At 33.9% G+C, this 22,210-nt stretch overlaps 2 protein-coding genes across 2 annotated transcripts in view; one reads left to right on the forward strand and one right to left on the reverse strand.

Moving 5' to 3' along the window:
• LOC145946448 (dynein axonemal heavy chain 12-like) overlaps positions 1-22,210 on the reverse strand; it is a 185,724-nt gene that overhangs the window by 66,280 nt on the left and 97,234 nt on the right. The window lies entirely within an intron of this gene.
• On the forward strand, positions 1,193-20,401 carry LOC145946423 (uncharacterized). The gene is made up of 5 exons (XM_083056044.1): positions 1,193-1,217; positions 2,088-2,820; positions 13,579-13,798; positions 13,880-13,984; positions 20,276-20,401. The coding sequence occupies exons 1-5, from the start codon at positions 1,193-1,195 to the stop codon at positions 20,399-20,401; spliced, it is 1,209 nt and encodes a 402-aa protein (XP_082912170.1).

A 22,210-nucleotide genomic window follows, 5' to 3' on the forward strand; every position in this document is an offset into this window, starting at 1 on the left:
CCACCACATCTTCTCTATCCATCACAACTTCTCTACCCATTTTACATTCAAGACTATCAGAAACTTTATGATGGGATACATTATAATGTTGCTCCCCTCTTGATTTTAATTCTACATCTCTCTTGTTCTAACTGGAGTATCATGTCTCAGCTAGCTCATCACTTTTTAAATCTCCAGAGAACGAAGAAATAGTTTTGTTAGCTATATCTTATTGGGAAAGAAATAATTAAACATAGATTAACAATAAAAAATATTTTATTTGTTACAAGCATCGTGAAGAATATCATTTACAGCACATGTTAATATTTCACAATCTATGAGTGATTCACTATCGTACGCATCACTTTCGCGTATCGCTTTTACAGCATCACATACATTAGTAATATTATTGCGTTGTAAAATAGTTGCAAATTGTTTAAATTTTTCATTCACAAGATGAGTATTTTCACATAGCCAGAAATACACATGATCTATACATTTTTCAAACTCAAATAAATGTAATAGAGTCGATGGCTTCATATATAAAAAATTATTGGATAATGTTAATTTTACAATTTTTGAATCCGATATTTTAACAATTTCTATTGTTAGATCTCGAATCCGTAATGGAGTTTGAGATGATTGTAAAAATCGTTCAATGTCCGCACGTTTCCGCATTAGTGATATCCATGTTTCAATAGGCAATATTATGTGGTTGCCTCGATTATCATCTAATTCCACATATGATACAGCTCCAACGCTGATTCCTATTTCCAAATATTTATAGGATGTTGCGGTTAGAGCATATCTTCGCCCAAGTATACGAGTCGCACGCTGTATGCTATAAAAATAATTAGAACAATATTTCAAAAATTATTTAAAAATCATTATTTAAAAATCTTTATTTTGACAAAAAAAGAATCGAAACTTACTTGTCACTTGTATTCTTAGGAATTTCTTGTATTGGAACGTAATAATTCATGCTGCTTCCGGCGGAATACATTTTTAAAAGAACCTTTCACATAAGTGATTGATACAATACTAAATCATTATTACAAGTTTTTATTGATACAAAGCAATGGGGTGGGGATTATTGCTGACGCAATATTATTTTTAACCAATCATCAAAGCGCCAATGCACGGCTGCTATGACATCATCCTCAACGAAAAATTAGATGTAAAATAATGTAACATATCCAAAATTTCAAGGCCGATGCACGGCTGCTATGATATTATCCGTACGTGACTAAATCACAATTATCCGATTGCAATATGTATCACGAGCGCCAATGTACGGCTGCTATGATATCATCCCCAGGTGTTCAAAACGTACGTAACAAAATCACAAGAAAATGCAACATAATTAAAATTTTCGAGCGCCAATGTACGACCGCTCTCATTTTGAGATGAATCTCGCGAAATGTGCAAAAATGTATCAATTTCAAGCGCCAATGTACGGCTGCTATGATATCATCCCCAGGTGTTCAAAACATATGTAACAAAATCACAAGAAAATGCAACATAATTAAAATTTTCGAGCGCCAATGTACGGCTGCTCTCATCTTGAGATGAATCTCGCGAAATGTGCAAAAATGTATCAATTTCAAGGTCGATGCATCATTCGTACATAACAAAATCACAAAGTGCAACATACTTGAGAGCCAATGATCTCTACAATCAAATAAAAAGGATGGTAAAGAGGCATACTATGTCAGTATCTTTGTCAGAGGTTCAAGAAGTGCATCTCAAGTAAAGAAATATGGCACAATTGGAAGCAAGTTTGTTGGAGCAAGCCGCAAGGGTGAATTCGGTGGAAGAATATATTGTGTGGGAGCAGCAATGTGACGAATACATCGAATCACTGGAAGAACAAAGTCGAATAAAACGTCCACGATTACCGATCGGAGTTCGACAATCGCTTGTCTCCCAAATCGCGCGTCTCGAAGGGTTGAAGAATTCGGTACGCAGACGTTTTGTACACGCAGGTGCCGGAAGCAGTTCGCGAGACATCGGACTCATATGGCGAGAGATTGATACAGCGTTCGAGAGCTGCATCTTGACTGGTGCGGTGATAAACATCAACCACATCGAACCTCGTCAATTTCTAGAGGATGCCAAAGACATTGTGATCGAACACGTGCAAAAAGTGTTGCAAAAACACACTAGTGTAAAAGTGAACACTATATTTAATGGTGAGTTTGTGTCAGGCGATAAGCGCGCTAATAAAAGTGTCAACACTAAAAACTTTGAAATCTTTCGCACCTCCGATTTACATGATTGGTACAAACGCCGCGTTATCGAGCCCACACTAGCATCGCTAGAAGAATTTCAAGAACGTGATAGTGGTTGGGCATTGTCGCGAATAATCAATTTGAATATAAATATAAACAAGTATAATCCAATGCGTGCGGGATGTCACATTAAATTGCCGCGAGAAATAATGATGAAGAGAGCAGTGGTTAATATGCAATCTAAAGACAATGCATGTTTTGCATGGGCAGTTGTCGCTGCTCTGCATCCAGTTGCAAAATATAGTGAGAGAACGTCGTCATATCCACGCTATACGACGGAGTTGAAACTCCAGGACATTGAGTTTCCAGTGACTGTGAATCAAATCAAAAAGTTTGAACTATCAAACAACATTTCGATAAATGTGTACAGCATCGAAGAAAAGAACATTGTCTCGATACGTCTCAGTGAGCAGAAGAAAGACAGACACGTCAACTTGCTGTACGTGGAAGACAGCAACAACATTGGACATTTCGCATGGATCAAGAATCTCTCCCGGCTCGTGAGCTCACAACTGAGCAAAGACAAATGTAGAAAATATATCTGTGATCGGTATGTATATTTATTGCAAATTATATAGTAAATAATCATAAAATAATTATAAAATTATAATTTTACAAAGGCTTGCATTATTTCGGGTCTGAAGACAAGTTGCAGTCACATACAGTAGACTGCGGAAAGATGAATGACTGCGCTATCCGATTACCGAGCGATAAGGACAAGTGGCTCGCGTTCAACAACTTTAATCGCAAAGAGCGACTTCCTTTTGTCGTATACGCAGACCTCGAATGTGTGCTGACAAAGACGAATAAGAAGGAAGAAGAAAAGAATTTATATCAACATCACCAAGTATTTAGTATAGCATATTATGTACATTGCTCATATGACGATTCATTATCCGAATATTATTCTCGTCGTAGTGTAGATTGCGTTTCGTGGTTTTCCGAACAACTACAAAATTTGGCGCAACGCGTAAAGAATATTTTAGCAACTAACGTCCCCATGGTAAATTTAACATCAGACGAGCGGGAAAATTTTCATAGTGCAACGCATTGTCGTATATGTGAGAAACTATTCATGCAAGATGACGATACACGCGTACGCGATCATTGCCATCTGACCGGGCGGTACAGAGGTCCCGCGCACTCAAATTGTAATCTAAATTATAAAAACTCTTTTTGTATTCCAATAGTATTTCACAATTTATTTGGTTATGACTCACATTTCATAATTAAGGAAATAGCTACAGCGTTTGAAGGGGGAATCGAATTACTTCCAATAACTAAAGAAAAATATATATCATTAAAAAAAAATGTTCAATTTGCAGAAGACAAATCCAGAAATATTAAATTACGTTTTATCGATTCATATAAATTTCTCACAACAAGTCTCGACAAATTGGCATCTTTTTTGAATAAAGATAAACTCAAAAATTTAAAATCAAAATTTCAAAATTTATCCACCGAAAATTTCGAATTATTAACACGGAAAGGTGTCTTTCCATACGAGTACATTAACTGTTTTGAAAAGTTACATGATACATGTCTACCACCGCGCGAATTATTTTACAGTTCCTTGACCGGCGATACAGTATCCGAGAACGATTACGCGCACGCCGAAAACGTCTGGGAGCGGTTCTCCATTCGAACGCTGGGCGAATATAGCGACTTATATTTAAAAACTGACGTCTTGTTATTAGCCGACATTTTTGAAAATTTCCGGGATAAATGTATCGAGAGTTATGGGCTCGACCCCGCGTATTACTATACTCTCCCCGGGTATACGTGGGACGCTATGTTAAAGCACACAAAAATTACGTTTGAATTACTAACCGATATCGACATGGTAATGTTTATCGAACGCGGTATACGCGGTGGATTGAGTCAATGTTCAAACAGATATGCACACGCTAATAACAAGTACATGCAGTCGTACGATCCATTGAAACCATCTTCATATCTAATGTATTTCGATGTAAATAATTTGTATGGATGGGCAATGTGTCAACCATTGCCTTATGCTGATTTTCAATGGGTCGACGATGTATCTAATTTCGACACATCATCTATCGGGCTCGATTCACCCACAGGCTACATCCTCGAGGTAGATTTAGAATATCCGCGACATCTTCACGACACGCACACTGACCTACCGGTTTGCCCGACACGCGACAAGCCGCCAGGCAAGCGGGAAGATAAACTTCTCGCAACGCTATACGACAAGAAGCGATATGTGATACACTACCGCAACCTGCAGCAATGTACGCGTCACGGCCTTCGCGTTGCAAAAATACATCGCATATTACAATTCGCGCAATCTCCATGGCTTCGAAATTATATCGAACTTAATACGCAATTTAGAACGCAAGCAAAAAATTATTTTGAAAAAAATTTATATAAATTGATGAATAATGCAGTATTCGGCAAAACGATGGAAAATGTGCGTAATCGGGTTGATGTAAAACTTATCACACATTGGGAAGGAAGATACGGTGCAGAGGCAATGATTGCGAAACCAAATTTCCACAGTAGAAGTATCTTTTCGGAAAATCTAATCGCTGTCGAATTACGCAAACTCGAGGTAAAATTTTATAAACCAATCTATGTTGGCATGTGCATACTCGACATCTCCAAAACATGTTTATATGAATTTCATCATGAGTACATGTCACCGCTGTATCGTGACAGATGCCGGGTAATATACACCGACACAGACAGCCTAATATACCACATCGAATGCGAAGATGTGTACGAGAATATAAAGCGCAACCTCGACAAATTTAATACGAGCGATTACACTGCGGACAATGTGTACGGTATACCGCTCATGAATAAAAAGGTACCCGGTCTAATGAAAGATGAAAACAATGGTGTGATTATGACCGAATTTGTAGGGCTTAGAGCAAAAATGTATGCCTTGCGAGTGGATGGCAAGAAAGATACGAAAAAAGTAAAAGGTGTCAAGAGTAACGTTGTCGCGAGAACGATAACGTTTGATGATTACACGCGGTGTTTGAATGAAGAGATTGAAATGACACGTAGTCAGTTATGTATAAGATCGAAATTGCATGAAGTATACACCATTCGCGAGACGAAAATTGCTCTAAGTCCTCACGATGACAAGCGGTATATCATACCTGAAACCACTGATACATTACCATGGGGACATTATAAAATACCTTTGTAAATAATATTTGTTGTAAAATATGTATATTTTGTATAAATATGTATATTATATGTATATTTGTATTTATAAAATTATTAGATAAATATATTGTAAAATAAACAGTGTACAAATATTTTAAATAAATATTTATAATAAATTATTTTTATGAATCCATGAGTTGTGAGATTTATCCAGTCCCAACCATTTCACATAAACATCATCGCCTTTTTTCCGCAAAACCTTTTCCACGAGATATACATCGGGATTTGCAACATGATGTAACTCGTACTCGTAGAATCCTCCGGCGACGGAATTTCCGCGCAAATCTTCAAGTATATATGTCGCAGGATTAGTTTTCTGCACTTTGATAATTTTAAATATTTCAGTAGTCCAATTTGGTGTAAAACCTTTTTCGAAGACGGTCTTGAATTTATTCACGCGTACCTGACAGCCTACTTTGAATCTTGCCGGAGCAGCAATTTTTATGTTACTGTATACCGTATTTAAAAGTTTTTCGGCAATCTCCGGAGTAACATCGATAGGTTTCATACCGATAGTGCGATGTTTTCGCGCATTGTACTCTGCAACGAGTCGGGACAGCGCGTCGATCCACTTGTAATTATCATTAAGTGTAAACATTTTCCACATATTGTTCTTTAAAGTACGATTAAATCGTTCCACTACTGAGGCTTTCATAACAGAATACGTCGAGTAATGATTGATGTTGTGTTTTTTTACGAGTTTCTGCACATTTGCATTGTAAAATTCTTTTCCTCTATCGGTTTGTATGTTTCTCGGACATCTCTTGCTATCTCGAATTATCTCGGCGATAGCGTCAGCTGTTTCGCGTCCGCTCTTATTCTTGAGCGGTACGGCCCATGCATACTTGCTCAACACATCGATGACGGTGAGTATGTAATTGTATCCTTTGTAGACTCTTGCATAAGGACGCATCTCGACCACGTCAGCTTGCCACAGGTCATCGTATCCGCGTACTATGACGCGTCTACGCGGAAAATTTCTTCTCGCTGGAGCGTGTAATTCCTCCACGAGTAGCTGCTTTTCAGAGGTGTTTGATCGAGGCATATTTGTAATAATGTGATATAATTTTCACGTACAGTTCTTTATGTATCTTTTGATGTAGTCTGCGTTACAGCCATTTTATCCAGCGTTAATAATAGCGCCTGCATATTCCTTTCAAGCCTGATTATTTTTTTCTCAATTTCTTTCTGTTGATTTCTCAAAAGCTTGACACTCGCTTCGACATATCGTTTGTTGGCTGCATCATTATCATCTTCCGGTTGCGCTACACGTCGTATCTTGCGCGACCTTGCGTCATAGCAGGAGGCTGTTAGACACAGAGTATTATCGCGCACGTAATTTCTTAGTAATCCATTCCATTGATAATATGAATTATTATTCGACGTTCCAAGTGATAATCCAAATTTATTAATCGACATTTCGATACCACTAATATTGACAGACTGACTCGTATCGTGGATGTATAACTTATTTTATAATAATATCAGCTTCGTAAAGTTCCTCGATAATCAATAATATTTCATTGCCGTGGGCGTTGTTGCCGGCTTGACGTGAAGCTTCGAGCAATCGCAGACGATCTACCAACTCGTTGGGATCATTCCAATGCACGTAATCAATCTTATTATTGTTTAAGATCATAGCACGCGGTATACCTTTTCCGGATTTTTTATCAGAGAATAATGGTGCGATTATATATTTATATTTGTATCCCTTGTTACCTAATACTGGATGATTCACATTACCATTTCGTCTGTGCGCATTTGTTCTTATTAATATACTTTTGTAGTTCTGCAAGTCATTTGCAGTATATATTTCATCGTCGGGAATTCTCTTGAAAACCAACTCGTAAAGACCTGCTGTTCCAACATATTTTGAACCATCGATAATTATATTATCATTTTTATCCACATCGAAATTTTTATTACCGAGCATCATTCCTTTGTCGATAAATTTAACACCGTATACGTAATCCATCTTGGAATTTTTATCTTGACTCAATATAGCTGTCACATATTTTTGAGCATGTGGACCCAGGTGATTTCGCAATGAATTTTGACCCTCAGATGTTTGTAATGAATGTTGAATTGATGTCACAAGCGATTCAGGTGAAGTCTCGAAAATTTCCTCGATAGATGTCTTATCATGCAATAATTGCCTTGGCTATACATCTTGTATCGGAGTAGAAGTAGTTGCATCCAATAATTGTTGCATTCGCCTGCTTTTGATTCGCTTTTGATTCGCTTTGGAGTAGAAGTTATACCGCTCAATGATATATTTGATCGCTTTGTTTTAAACTCTTTTTTCTCTCCGAGCATACTCAATGGTTCAATCTTTTCTTCACCAGACTCAACACCGACTGTATTTTCAACAAGCTGTTTCAGAGGTTCAGAGATTGGTTTAAAATGCCTCTCCAATGCATCGTCCTCCTCCATTTTATCAGTTTTCAAGAAACGATATTTTTTACGGATTGAATCGCTCGTTTTCGCAATCTCTCTCACAATCTTTTCACGATCGTTATTCATTATGTTGCAATTTAGACGTTGCTCGATCAATGCATCGAAAGCGACTAAGTGCTTTGCGGTATTGCAAATTCATTAAATCCTTTTCTGTATCGTCCATTAGTCAGCGGACTGTCCTTGTCAATCGCTGCGAATCCATATTTATGTTGCCAACATTTCTGACAAAATGCGCGAAAATTATTGTAAGACATATCTGTATTTACGTGATCGTTGTACACATGTTTCAAGTTTGTCCCATCTTGTTTAAATAAAATTAATAAGTTTGCATTGTCACGTACAAGATGCTTGGGTATCTTGGCATACGTTTGACAAAGATAGAAACAGTCGACGCTCGAGTGTCGCCCCATTGCAAAGTACTCTCTTATCGTATCTTGCTTGTCACATGCCACGTCATCAAAGATAAAAATAGAATTCGGAAGCGCCTCACTCGGTGGAATGACATCGCTATTATTAGAGAATGTAAAATAACCAATTTCTTCTATCGGTGATAGCAAATTTTCCAAATATCGATATTTCGGTTGTTGAAGCGATTTCGAGTATACGTACACGTTCTCGAAGCAAACGCCGTGCTGGCTTTCTATCAAACTAATCAACGCGTTAGTTTTACCACAATTCGAAGGACCGCAAATGGTTCCGCGTATAGTATTCGGCAGTATGTTTCCATGCTGCGTATTTCTTTATCCGACATCAACCGTGTTTTATCGTCGAAATTTGTAACTTTGATTATCGTCGATTGCTGAACGAACCGCATGTTTTCTCTCGAATGAATGAGTCATGGAGAGTCTATTTATAGCTGCGCGGAACCATGAATCGCTCAGTATCGAAAAAATGTTTGTTCTGCTAACAAGTGCTTCCGATATTCACGGTTTAAGCGCCGAACAGCTGCAATTTGTGCCAAAAGCATTTTTATTGTGATATGAAAATCACATCCACTACGTGTAGGACAAGCTTCCGGAACACATAAAGGCGGATCCAGAGATTCAGACCTGTCGTCGATGTTTCAAACATTACAATCGACCGTGGCAGCAAACGCACATCGACGGTCCAGCGTCGATGATAAAGGATTGCAGCGAATGTCAACGAAAATAGGTAGTGGTCTCTTTAATCGCGCGATAAACGCGCTTCCGATCGAATTACATATTCCCGGCAATCAGTTTTGCGGTCCGGGGACTCATTTGGAAAAGCGATTGGCTAGAGGTGATCGAGGTATTAATCCATTGGATGCCGCGTGTCGCGAGCACGACATTGCATATTCTCAAAGCAACGCCCTCAGAGAACGACACGTTGCTGATAATATACTCGCTGCGAAAGCGCGAAAACGTATTACTGCGAGAGATTCGACTCTTAGTGAAAGAGCAGCCGCTATGACTGTTTGGGCAGCTATGAAAGCAAAGACAAAATTCGGTATGGGGATGAATGTGCAAAAATCTTTGAAAAAGAAGAAGAAACGAATACTGCCTGTGGCGAAGCGTGGTGGTATCTTGCCAATTTTACCATTGTTGGGAGTTCTCGGTTCGTTGGCCGGTGGAGCAGCGGGAGTCGCAAAGGCTGTGAATGATAGCAAAGCTGCGCAACGTCAGCTTGAAGAAATGCAACGTCATAATCGCGCTATTGAAGGTCGTGGAGTTTATCTCGTTCCATACAAGCGTGGACAGGGATTCTCAACTAAGAAAAAAAAAACGTAAAAAAAAAAACGCTAAAAATGCCTGTGGGTGTAACAACTAATGTACAATTAGAACAACTGGCAAGACATATGCATATACCATTCTTTAGAGGTGTTTTCATGCTCAATAATTTACCGATAAACGGTGTGCGACAAAATGAGAGCGGTATCGTCAATTTGGACGACGTTGATGGTCCCGGTACTCATTGGGTAGCATATGTAAAGAGGGGAAATCGATCAATATATTTCGATAGTTTTGGTAATCTACGACCACCCAAAGAATTGGTGCAATATTTAAATGTTACGAAAATAGAATACAATCACACATCCTATCAAAATTATAATCAGAATAATTGTGGACAATTGTGGACAATTGTGTTTACGATTTCTTCAAACGGCTGATATAAAGCCTGTCAATCCATCATCACGATTCAGTTTGACAACATGTCGCTAACACTAACGTTGACTGGCAAAAGTAGTCTCGCTGTAAGCTACTTTCCAGCTATAGATTTATCGAATGGTGATTATGAGCTCGGTTTAACAGATTTTGAAACTTATCATACGATACCGAATGTAAATTCTAAGAATAATAAATTTTACTTTGATAACGATGACAAGGAAATTACGATACCCGAAGGATCATACGAAATACAAGCTATAGATGAGTATCTGAGACGTGCAATTTCACAATATCCTTCCAATAAAGAGCAGAATGAAGATGCAATAGCGCTTCGCGCCAATCATAATACTCTAAAGAGCGAAATCAAATGCATCTATAGAATAAACTTTAATAAACCATACAATATAGGATCGTTGTTGGGATTCTCGCCGAATCGTTTATTGCAACCTCACAAATGGCATGATTCGGATTTACCTATAAATATTATTAGCGTGAATATTATCCGTATAGAATGTAGCGTCACCACTGGTGCGTACAGTAATGACAAGCGCGTACACACGATACATGAATTTTCACCGAGCGTGCCGCCAGGATATAAGATATCGGAAACGCCTGCACAGATCATTTATCTCCCGATCGTCGTACGGAGCATTACTGATCTAACGATACGCATTGTTGATCAAGAAGGACGATTGTTGGATTTTCGAGGAGAGGAAGTTACTGTAAGATTGCACGTACGGCGTCGACAAAATTAGCGTGTGATGCTCGTGCTAAATGATACGGAGCACGTGAGAGACAATAATTTTACGAGGGACATTACGAGGGACAATACTTTTGCGAGAGCAGCTGCGGCAGTGAGCGACAATAATCAGAGATCTCGTTACACTAAAAAGAAACTCAGCGCATTGAATCGCGAATTTTTAAAATCATTGGGATTCATCGTACGAAAAGATGATTTATATTTTGAATATTGGTGGTGAACCAGTCTTTGATGATCGTATCGTCAAGGTTGAGACACATACATACAATCCATATGCTAACACATCGCTTGGACATAGCGACGAGATACGGATACCTATACACCACCAGGATTTGTACACGTTGCCGTGCGAAAGCTTTTTGTATGTTGAGGGAAAGTTGATGACATCTAAAATAGATGCAAATGAAACGATGATATTAACAAATAATTGTGTTGCGTTCATGTTTGATGAAATTCGATATGAACTCAATGGTGTGGAGATTGATCGCAACAGAAACGTTGGAATAACTTCAACGATGAAAAATTATGTTTCTTTAACAACCGAGAGAAGTAAAATCTTGAAGAATGTAAATTAACCAACGTAAAGCTCTATCTAAACTCGGAATCTTATCCCTACGATGATTTAAATTTAGATTTTGAAAAAAATAGATTCGCCCTCTTGTTTGATATGTACTCTCGTTTTCGCAAATCTTATTACGGGTGTGATATTGAGAATGTACTAACTATCGCGAAATTTCTACATTGCGGTCCTCTCGCAGTTATTGATTGTTCGCGACAAAATGATTCTGTCAAAAATTCTACCGTGGACGTGAGAATAGAGTTTGAATGTAAGGAAGATGTACCGGCAAATACTACAGCCTATTGTCTCATCTTGCATGATCGTGTTGTCGAATATTGTCCGTTGTCCAACGTAATTCGTAAAATTACTTAATCAGCAATTATCCCCTCCTCCGATGTAATATAAATGATTGAACATTAAGAATTATTATTTAGGCTCTTCTGTATTAAATACAAATATATAAGAGGTAGGCATTTTATTAAGAGCCAAACGCGGGTGTTGGTGCGTATTCCAGCGAAATTTAATTTTTCGCTGGAATTAAATTAATTGTGCACTGGGCACTAATTTTAATACTTGGTATACTGCCAAGTCTTTGTATGGAATGATCTCTTACTTGAGATTTTTATTCCATATATCCCCTCTAACCTCCCTAAAGAATTAAATGCGAGAGAAAAATATAGATCCGAAAGTCGCTGAATCGGGAATCGAACCCGAGACCTTTCGCTTGCCGGGCAACTGCTCTTCCATCTGAGCTATTCAGATCATTTCGATTCTATACTTTTCTCTGCTTTTTAAATAAATACTTTAAAAACGCCTTATTTAGCCGGCGTAAATTAAACATTAAGAATTATTATTTAGGCTCTTCTGTATTAAATACAAATATATAAGAGGTAGGCATTTTATTAAGAGCCGGCTGATTAAGCTTTTTAATAAATGATTGAGATTTTTAACAATCGACATCAGTCGTCCAACATTCTTGCAACAAAATGGTTGTACCGACGTTTGTGGATCTGCAAGGATTTATTCTCAATAAACGATTTATCGTGAAGGAAGCGGCGATTCTGAGAAGAGGATTCATTGTTTCACATTATTTTTTCGCATGCCCCGTACCATGGGGTGTGCTCATAAAATCGGAGAAACGTCAAGCCTCATGGTTGACTCGAAATCATCATGGATTGCAATGGGAAGATGGAAACATTCCATACAGCATGGCTCAGCGTTTGATTACAACAGCTATCGCTGGTATGATACAAGACGAAGAAGAGTCATCCTCTCTTGTGTACGTAAAAGGCCATGAAAAGCGAGAATGGTTGACCGATATAATGGACGATGCGAGAAACGGTTTCATTATTGAGACCTTGGATGCAAACTATGAAGATATTCCTACATTAAACAACTTAGATACTACCTATAGCCTACGTTGCGATAAACATGTAAAAAATTGCGCTTTAGAAAATGTATTTAAAATATTTAATTGGTGGTCAAATCATCGCAATGATTCGCCACACCCTTTTTTTGAATAAATTAATATTGAAATATTATCTTTGTTCGCTCATTTTCCTCATACGCATACAAGTATTATATGTCCACACGTGCTCGTATTAATTTCAGCATGTGACAGCATTCTTATGTTATAATTTTTTAAATGTAGTCGATTGAGGTTTGAATGTGGTTGATTGATGTTCGATCGAGGTACGAACATGGTTCGAAAGTGGTTCGAAGGTGGTTGATTGATGTATGTATGTACGTGGTTCGATTGATGTTCGATCGAGGTTGATTGATGTTCGATCGAGGTTCGAAGGTGGTTCGAAGGTGGTTGATTGATGTTCGATCGAGGTTCGAAGGTGGTTCGAAGGTGGTTTGCATATTATAATTCGTTTTATGAACAGACGTTGACTTTAATTTTTATGCTAACTTTTGTCTTTTTATCAAAAGTAACTTTATATTTTATCGTATGTAACATTATATTTTATCTCCTACTTTTCCTACCGAGAGCGGGTCTGTCTCCGCGATGTTCGTCATAAAGTTTTTAGCGTTTGTGCTGTTAAGTATCTAAAACAATTTCAAAAAAATGACTGGAGGTTTTCTGCGCCGTACGCTCCCCGAAATAGTAAGTTGTACAATTTATTTAAAACTATTGTACAGAATATTGCAATATGTTTAGATATATATTAAATATTCATATTTTCAGATAATCGATAGCATTGTACAAAATTTACGGCCGCAACACATGGTGGCGCAAGGCTTGACTGAACGAGAGTGGGTGAGAATGGTGAGATGGGAACATCGGCGAATGTTTGCAGAAATGTGGTGCGAAACTGCAGAGGCGCGGGAAATGGATGCCAATTACAATGGGCTATGGGAGAACATGTACGCTCTTCGGGAGCTGTTTGGTCTAGAGCCATATCCACCTGAACCTGTGGTTGAAAATTGGAACTAGTAAGTATTTCCTTTTACTTTTAAAAATTATTAAAATAATTAATAAAAATTTTCTGTTATGCAGGAGTCCCCGCCCAGCCGTCGCCTCGTAGCACCTAGCATTCGACCGCCTCACCATTATCTAGACACTCTCGTTCAAACCGGCCTTGCTCAACCATGTGTTGCTGCCGTAAATTTTATATTAATTTATATTTTAAATTTTATATACTTTTTTATATCATATTTTATAATATATATTATATTTTATATTCATATTTATATATTTTAAATTTTAAATTTACACACACACACACACATATTTTGTAAATATATATATATATATTAATTAAAAAATATTAAATAAATGTATTTATTTTAGAATAGGTCCTCTCTCCTTTCCTCATATTAACAAGAAGAATATTAAAGAAAAATTCTCTCTCGCGAACACCTCGCGCTCTCCTTCGCTGCATCATAAAAAAAAAAAACCATCCTTACATCGCATATACCATTTATATAATGGCATTTCATTTGACACCGTAATTAATACATCTGACTTTCACATTTGATAATGACCTAAACCTAAGGTCGAAACGTTATGAATTTTATCCAATAAATGAATTCAAATTAGTCCAGTTTTTGGTCGTCAATACAAACCTTCTTCTATATTCTTTACGACTGGCGAATTAAAAAAAAAATATATATTATTATTTTTAAAAAATATATATTATTATTATTTGATTTAATATGTTCTTTTTATTATTGTAATAAATTAAAAACGTTATATTTTGTTGTTTCGTTAGTTGGCCAATAATCTCCTTAAACTTGTTTTATACTGCAACGAGCTTGGTTATATATATATATATATATTTATAAAATATTTAAACACGATAGCATTAACCATTGCAATTCATTGCATAATGAATAAGTTACAGGTTTTGAAAAATTGTTAATATTACTTTAATTAATTGTTCAACATATTTATACGATTACTTGAATTTATAAATTTAATGTTTATAATCACATGCGTAACAAGTATAAGCATGTTACACATATAATATTAACAATTTTTCAAGAGCTATAACTTCACATAATTGAAATACTATTTAATTAATATATAGATTACTATTTAATTAATATATATTTTTTTTCTAAAATAGTGTATTGGCGTTTTTGAAATAACATTTAATTTTTATAAATTATATTTTAATTATATTTTAGTTAATGTATTAGTTTATATTTACAAAAAAACTGCACTTATTTCCCTTATTAAAAACATGTTTTGTTCATCAAAATATCTTTTATTTTCCAGATAAGTGTTCCCGATAAGTCATGTATATAATTTAATTGTGAGTGATATATAAAAAATAGCTTATGCCACGCGGCGGCGTATAAAAGATACACTTCCTTTTTCTACTGCATTATTTTTATTTAGTAGTAAGTACAATTAATTTTTTTATTATAACATTTGTTGCACGATTTAATAATGACAAAAATAAGAAGTCTTTATTCCTTATTTGCATCTTATTATATTGTTAACGAAATCTTATATCGTTATTTGATTTCTTGTTATTTTCACTTATTTCCCTGCTTATTAAGGATATGTTTTATTTATCAAAATATCTTTTATTTTCCAGATAAGTTTCATGTATATAATTTCACTATTAGTGATATACATAGATTATTGTGTGACAAACGCGTGCGTATATACAATAAAGGGCTTATACCACGCTGCAGCGTTTAGAAGATATACCTCGTTTGGCCATCTCATTTTTATCTGGCAGTGAGTACTATTTTATACAATATCATTTTCACTATATTTTTTTATAACATTTGTTGCACGATTAAATAATGAAAAAATTAAGAAATGTTATTTACACTGCTTTCATGAATCATCAGATATTTAAACATTTCGAGTGTAAACGAATTTTGTTATCTCCTAATAATTGTAGATTTTTTAAAATTTTCTATTGCATTAAATACTGAATATTGATTCATAATTTTTTTATAATAATAATCGTAATGATAATCTTAATTATAAATAATATCAATTATTAAATAGCTGATATTAAAAATAGCAAGAAATCACTGCATTAGAAAAAACTGTAAATATAATATTTTTTCGAATATTTGACATATTTTAAAAGTTTATTATTGAATTTTCTCATAATAATTTTTTGCAAATAGAATAAAATCTTATAATTAATAAATATTTTCTATGCATGAACCTTAATTTTTCAATTTGGTATTTGATCGTGAATTAATTTGATATAAAGTGATTCTTGTTCAAGTAAAGTATTTAAATATGATAGCGTTAATTATTACAAGTCATTACATAATAAAGTTATAGGTCTTAAAAAATTGTAAATATTATGCGTGTAATATGCTTATATAATTATATATGCTTTAATTTACAATTTATAGTTTATAATAACATACAACGTAACAAAAAAAATTATTCGTGTTTAATTAATTACAACGCTAAAAGACATTACTAAAATATTTAAAAAATTATGTAGGTTTTACTGTAATTGTGAAAAGTCAAATTTTTCATATATAACTGGAAAACTATTTAAGAAATATAGATTGCATTTTTTCTGAAATTTTCTATTAGCGTCCTTTAAATATTACATAAATTATATTTTAATTATTAAATTAGTTTGTTTTGAAAAAAACTGTAAATGTCTTAAAGCATTTTTTATTTGTCAAAATGTTTTTAATTCTCCATATAAGCTTATTCCTATATATTGTTTCAGTGATAAAGGGCAATATAACATAAACAATAATATAAGGCAAACTCAAACCTATATTCGTATACATAATCACAATTCATCTATTTCCTATTGCTTTATAAAATTATATATTATGTCTAAATTAAAATTAAGATTAGACATCACTTCTTTAACGTCAAGGCAGCGGCGACGTATTTTCTTAAAAAAATTTCGTAATATTTGCCAAATGACTATTAATTCAAATTTAGAAGTTCAAAATAATATAAGTGGATCGAATGGGCCAGATAACATCGAACAATCTCAGCAGCAAAATGTACTAAAAGAAATTGATTTCGATCATTCCCATGTAATGAGTACTCATATGTGTACAGAAAATAATGATGATTCAGTTTCTGAACATTCGGGAATTAGTATTGATAAAAATAGTCTTCAGTCAAGTATTTCAAGTGATAAATCTTCTAAAACAGAATTTTTTAAAACAGAACTTATTAGTGACATTCGATTATGGGCTATTGAAAATCGTGTCAGTCATTCTGCTATTAGTAGTTTACTGAAAATTCTAGTAAAATACGGCCATGATCTTCCTATTGATGCTCGAACTTTGTTTCAAACTCCTAAACAAGTAAACATTATTGAAATGACACCAGGAAAATATTATCATGCCGGTTTAGGTAATAGTTTTAAAAAATCTATTTGTAAGCATTATTGTCGAAGTAATATACCATCGCAGATAAATATTAATGTGAATATAGATGGTCTTCCTTTAACAAAATCTTCTGGGAGTCAATTTTGGCCTATTTTGGGTAGTATAGTTGCAGATTTTTACACCGAACCGTTTATAATTGGTGTTTATCATGGTTTTGAAAAGCCAAAATGTTGCAATACTTTTTTGAAATATTTCAAAGATGATTGTCTTGAAATTTTCCAAACTGGCATTGTAGAATACGGCATAAAAATAACTGTGAAATTGAACGTATTTATTTGCGATGCTCCTGCAAAATCGTTTATCAAGGGAATTAAAGGACATAATGCATATTTTGGATGCGGTAATTGTATTCAAGAGGGAGATTACATAGAAAATCGAGTCACGTACAGAAATTAATGCAATGTTAAGATCAGATGAATCTTTCAAATTAAGAAAACAAGAAGAACACCATAAAATCACTTCAAATCTTGAAGATTTAAACATTGGAATGGTTACTCAATTTCCTTTAGACTACATGCATCTCGTACTATTAGGAGTAATGAAAAAATTGTTACACTTTTGGATTAAAGGTAAACATAATGTTCGTATGGTTGCAACTCAGATAACTCTTGCTTCAACTTCTTTATTATCGATGTCATCATTCCTACCTAAGGAGTTTGCTAGAAAGCCAAGGAAATTAGATGAGGTTGATCGCTTTAAAGCTATCGAATTAAGACAATTATTATTATATACTGGGCCAGTAATCTTTTTTAAAAAATTATCACGTGATAAATATGTTCATTTTTTAAGTCTGAGCATAGCAATTCGAATTTTATGTAGCAAACAATATTGCGTACAACTGCTTGATTATGCACACAGTTTATTATTGTATTTTGTTGAAAATTACGGCACATTATATGGTCGTCAACATATATCATATAACGTTCATAATTTAATTCATTTGTGTTATTATGTAAAATTATGGGGAGTGTTGGATAAATTTAGCGTTTAAATTCGAAAATTACATGCAAAAAATTAAATAAAAAATTAGATCTTCGAGTCGGCCATTAGAACAATTAGTCAATCGTTGTAAAGAAGAAGATAATTTAAATATAACAAATATAGAAAAGAATTATCCAATACCAAAAGTACGTATTATAAATGGCAAAAAGATAATAAAATCGGTTCAATGCAAGGGTTTCTATCTTAGTACAAGAACTGCTGATAATTGGTGTTTTGTTAGATGGTACAACGGTTTTGCTTACGAAAATTTATTTTAAAAATAAACAGATTTATGTTATTGCTAAAAAATATTTGAATATTAAATCATTTTTTCACATTCCGTGTGACTCTTTAAATATCGGCATTAAACAAATTAACGAGTTACAATATGAGTTAATTATTGTTCCATTGTCTGATATTAAGTCAAAATGCGTAAAATTGCCTTTATGTGACGAAAAAGCTGTGGTATTGCCTTTACTGCACCAACAAGAAATATGTTAATGGCGAGTACTCATATATTGATAGAATATACAATTGAAAACAATATTAAATTACTTAACACACTTTATTCTTTACAGACCATTAATAATGGCGAAAAAATTCGCTGTCGTTACTTTTCCAAAAGAAAATGATGAACATGAGACCGTATCAGAAGTTCCATCTTGGAACTTCCATGGTTTTCTTCCAATTTAACAAAATGTTGGTGGCCATTGGTGAAAAATGCAAATCCTTATATCATAAAACAAATTCCACCCGTTACTAATGATCCTAAGAAATGGTCATTATATCCCATCATATTTCATCGATATTGTGGTAAATTATATTTTACTTCAGAATTTATGTAATTGTTTTTTAATATTTTGTAAAAATAATGTAATTTCTAAATTTCGATTTTGTCCCAATCAAGATTCATTAGAAGAAGCTAGACGAAAGGCAACAAATTATTCTTCAAGCGAGGAAAACAGTACAAACAATGCAATAAATAATAAGTCACACACAGAACAGTTTAATAAAACTGTTTCTGACGATGAGTCTGAATCTGATTCTAGTGACTCACGTTCAATCATACCAAATCCACCAAATCTTACAAATATAAATGCCTCACAATCAATCAACACAAATCAACCAATCTCAAATATTTTAAATTCATCAGTTGTCAATGATATTGACGTGGAGATTCTTGATGGAACTTTAGTACCCCACAAAAGTAATTTTTATTTTAAAATTCTTTTATTTAATTCATTTTTATTATTTTTATAATAAAGCGTTTTGTTTTAATTACAGTTATTATTGTTTATTTTGTGTGAGTAATCTAATATTTCTTTAATGTTTCTATGGGCTAATGTTCTAGGTATAGAAGATGTACATACATTAATATCAGAAGGGTTCGAAAAAATAGAAGGTTTTGTATTTATTTTTTGTCTTATAATTTTATTAATATATATCTTTTTTTAGCATTATTTACTCAATACTATTAATTTTTCAGATCATTTTAAGAAAATATATACAGCTTTAACTACAGTAACATTAGGAATACAAGACCTAAATGTTCGGTTAACAAATATGGAAAAACAAAATAATCAACATAAAACTAAAGCATCTGTCACGGATACATTAAATATACAATAATGTTTTCCGTTTAAAAATATAAATGAAGTAACAGCTTTTGAAGACCGTTTATCACAAAGTGAAGACGAGTACAACAAATTTGTAAGTTTAATTTAGTTATTTAAATGCAAATTTCATCTAACTAGAATAATAGAAATTATATTATTGGTATGTTTTATTTCTAAAGATGTTGTTTATATCTCGCATAGGCGGAAGATCCGCTAAGGAAAATTTAATTCGTATATACCGAACTTTATTTTCCAATGAAGTTGCCAAAGAATCGTCTTGGAAAGGATTACGAAACCATTTTAAAATCAGTGGCTTAAAGTCTATATTAACGAGAATAGAAGTGTAAAATATATTTTTATATTTTGTTTTATATATTTGTTTTCATATTTATAAATAAGTTTATAAAATATGAAATTTAATTTAATGTAAAATTTTTGTAATATTTCAGCAACAGTTTCGGATCAGCATCAATTCACAAGCAAAGAATTTGAAGACGTCACAAAAGAATGGTTTCGCCAAGGTGGTCAGAGGCTTAGCAGACAACAAAAAGATTCCGAAGAACCAAATCCGCTAGTCATTTAAATGTCTCAGAGAAGCTTATGATTTATTTTCATTATAATTTTTTTTCTATAATGGCTAAGATCTTGATTAACATAACTAAAATATTTTTTTACCAATATTTTTTTATATTGAACGATTAATACTTAAGTTTTTAGATTTTTGTGTTCCAAAATCATAGTCTGCACTGTCTCTTTTTATTATGAGTTCTTAACGTCAATACTTGAATTAAATATTTATTTTAAGAGAATTAGCAGACTTAGTCAGCATCATTTATTGGTAGTTTTAATTCTGTTTCAATGTTTTTTTTTAAATTACAAAAGGTATAATATTATTTTTCCAATTCAATTCAAGTTACGTTTTCATTTTTGTTTAAATTAGATTTAATTTATATTTTTGTTTAAATATTATACTCTAACGATACACACCCATGTATTTTTGACACATTATTAATGAATCACACATGAATCTCAAAAGTATAGACTTGGACGACTGTATTCATGAAAAGTTCATTGATGTGAGAATTATAGTTTTCATACGAGAAGTCTATAGAAAACTCACTTTATATTAATGTACAGTGTTAAAACGAAAAAATGAGGTCGCGAATATTCGTGTGTATCGTAAGAGTTAATTTTCTTATTAATTATCATAAATTTGTATTTTTATTTAAAAATTAATTTATAATATTAATTATTATTACAAGTGTAATACTACACTTCGCAACAAAATTAGGGAATAATATTGTACTTAAAATTGGTTAAAAATCGGTTAAAACGGACGAAATTTAATTTAATGCATCTTTGCAAAAAGTGAGACAAGTTATCATAGACTAATATTTAAAAAAAAGCGCTTTAAAACTAGAAAATTTAAATTTTCCAATGGAGATGTTTTTAACAGAATGTTTTACATACATTTTACTACAAATGGTGCTACTTTAAAATGAACCTTGCAATTGTGGAAAAAAACTTTAACTTTGATAGACGAATACGGAGAGAACAAATTTTTTATTAACTTTAATAATTGTAGTAAAATTTAACACTCCTTAAAATATGTTTATAATCATTACACTATGATTTCGTTTTTACTAGCAAAGAAAAGACATCTTTTTTTAATGACGCTTTAAAGTGAATAACATTTTCAGGCTTTTTTTCTAAAAATCCGTATTTGCTGTTGGTATTGGTAAACACCCACAGTGAGGTTACAAGGTCGGACTTACACTTTGTGTGTATGTGTGTGTATGATGTGTGTGTGCGCGCGCGTGTTTGTGCATATGTGTGCGCGCGAGGGATGTGTGTGTGAGTATGTGTGGGGTGTGTGTGTGTGTGTGTATGGAGTGTGTGGAATGTGTGTGGGATAATGTGTGTGGGTTTGTATGAAGTATGCGTGAGTGTATGTGTGTGTGAATGTGAGTGTGTGTGTAGAATGTGTGTATGTATGAATGAAGTGTGTATGGAGTTGTATGAGTGTGTGTATGGAGTGTGTGTATGTGTCTGTGATGTGTGTATGGAATGTATGAATAAAGTATGTATGAGTGTATGTATAGTGTGTGTGTGTGTGTGTGTGTATGTATGAATGAAGTGTGTATAGGATATGTATGAGTGTGTGTAGACGGTGAGCATATGTGGGGTGTATATGTGAGTGTGCGTGAAGTGTGTATGGGAGTATGCGTGAAGTGTGTATGTGAGTGTGCATGAAGTGTGTATGTGAATGTATATGGAATGTATATGAATGAGGTGCGTGTGAGTATGTGTGTGTGGCATGTGTATTCCATACATACTTACACACACTCCTAGACACACGCACAATTACACATCCCACACACACA

Source organism: Prenolepis imparis, unplaced genomic scaffold (genome assembly GCF_030444845.1).
Source record: "Prenolepis imparis isolate NDT839.2.m4 unplaced genomic scaffold, iyPreImpa1.0 SCAF_16, whole genome shotgun sequence".
NCBI classification, from domain to species: domain Eukaryota; kingdom Metazoa; phylum Arthropoda; class Insecta; order Hymenoptera; family Formicidae; genus Prenolepis; species Prenolepis imparis.

Bases quoted from the DNA above. Each gene is read 5' to 3' on its own strand.
- LOC145946423 (XM_083056044.1), top strand. From the start codon at position 1,193: ATGCACGGCTGCTATGATATTATCC. The intron at 1,218-2,087 runs GTACGTGACTAA...GTCAATTTCTAG, and splicing joins CGGCTGCTATGATATTATCC to AGGATGCCAAAGACATTGTG. The intron at 13,799-13,879 runs GTTGAAAATTGG...TCTGTTATGCAG, and splicing joins CATATCCACCTGAACCTGTG to GAGTCCCCGCCCAGCCGTCG.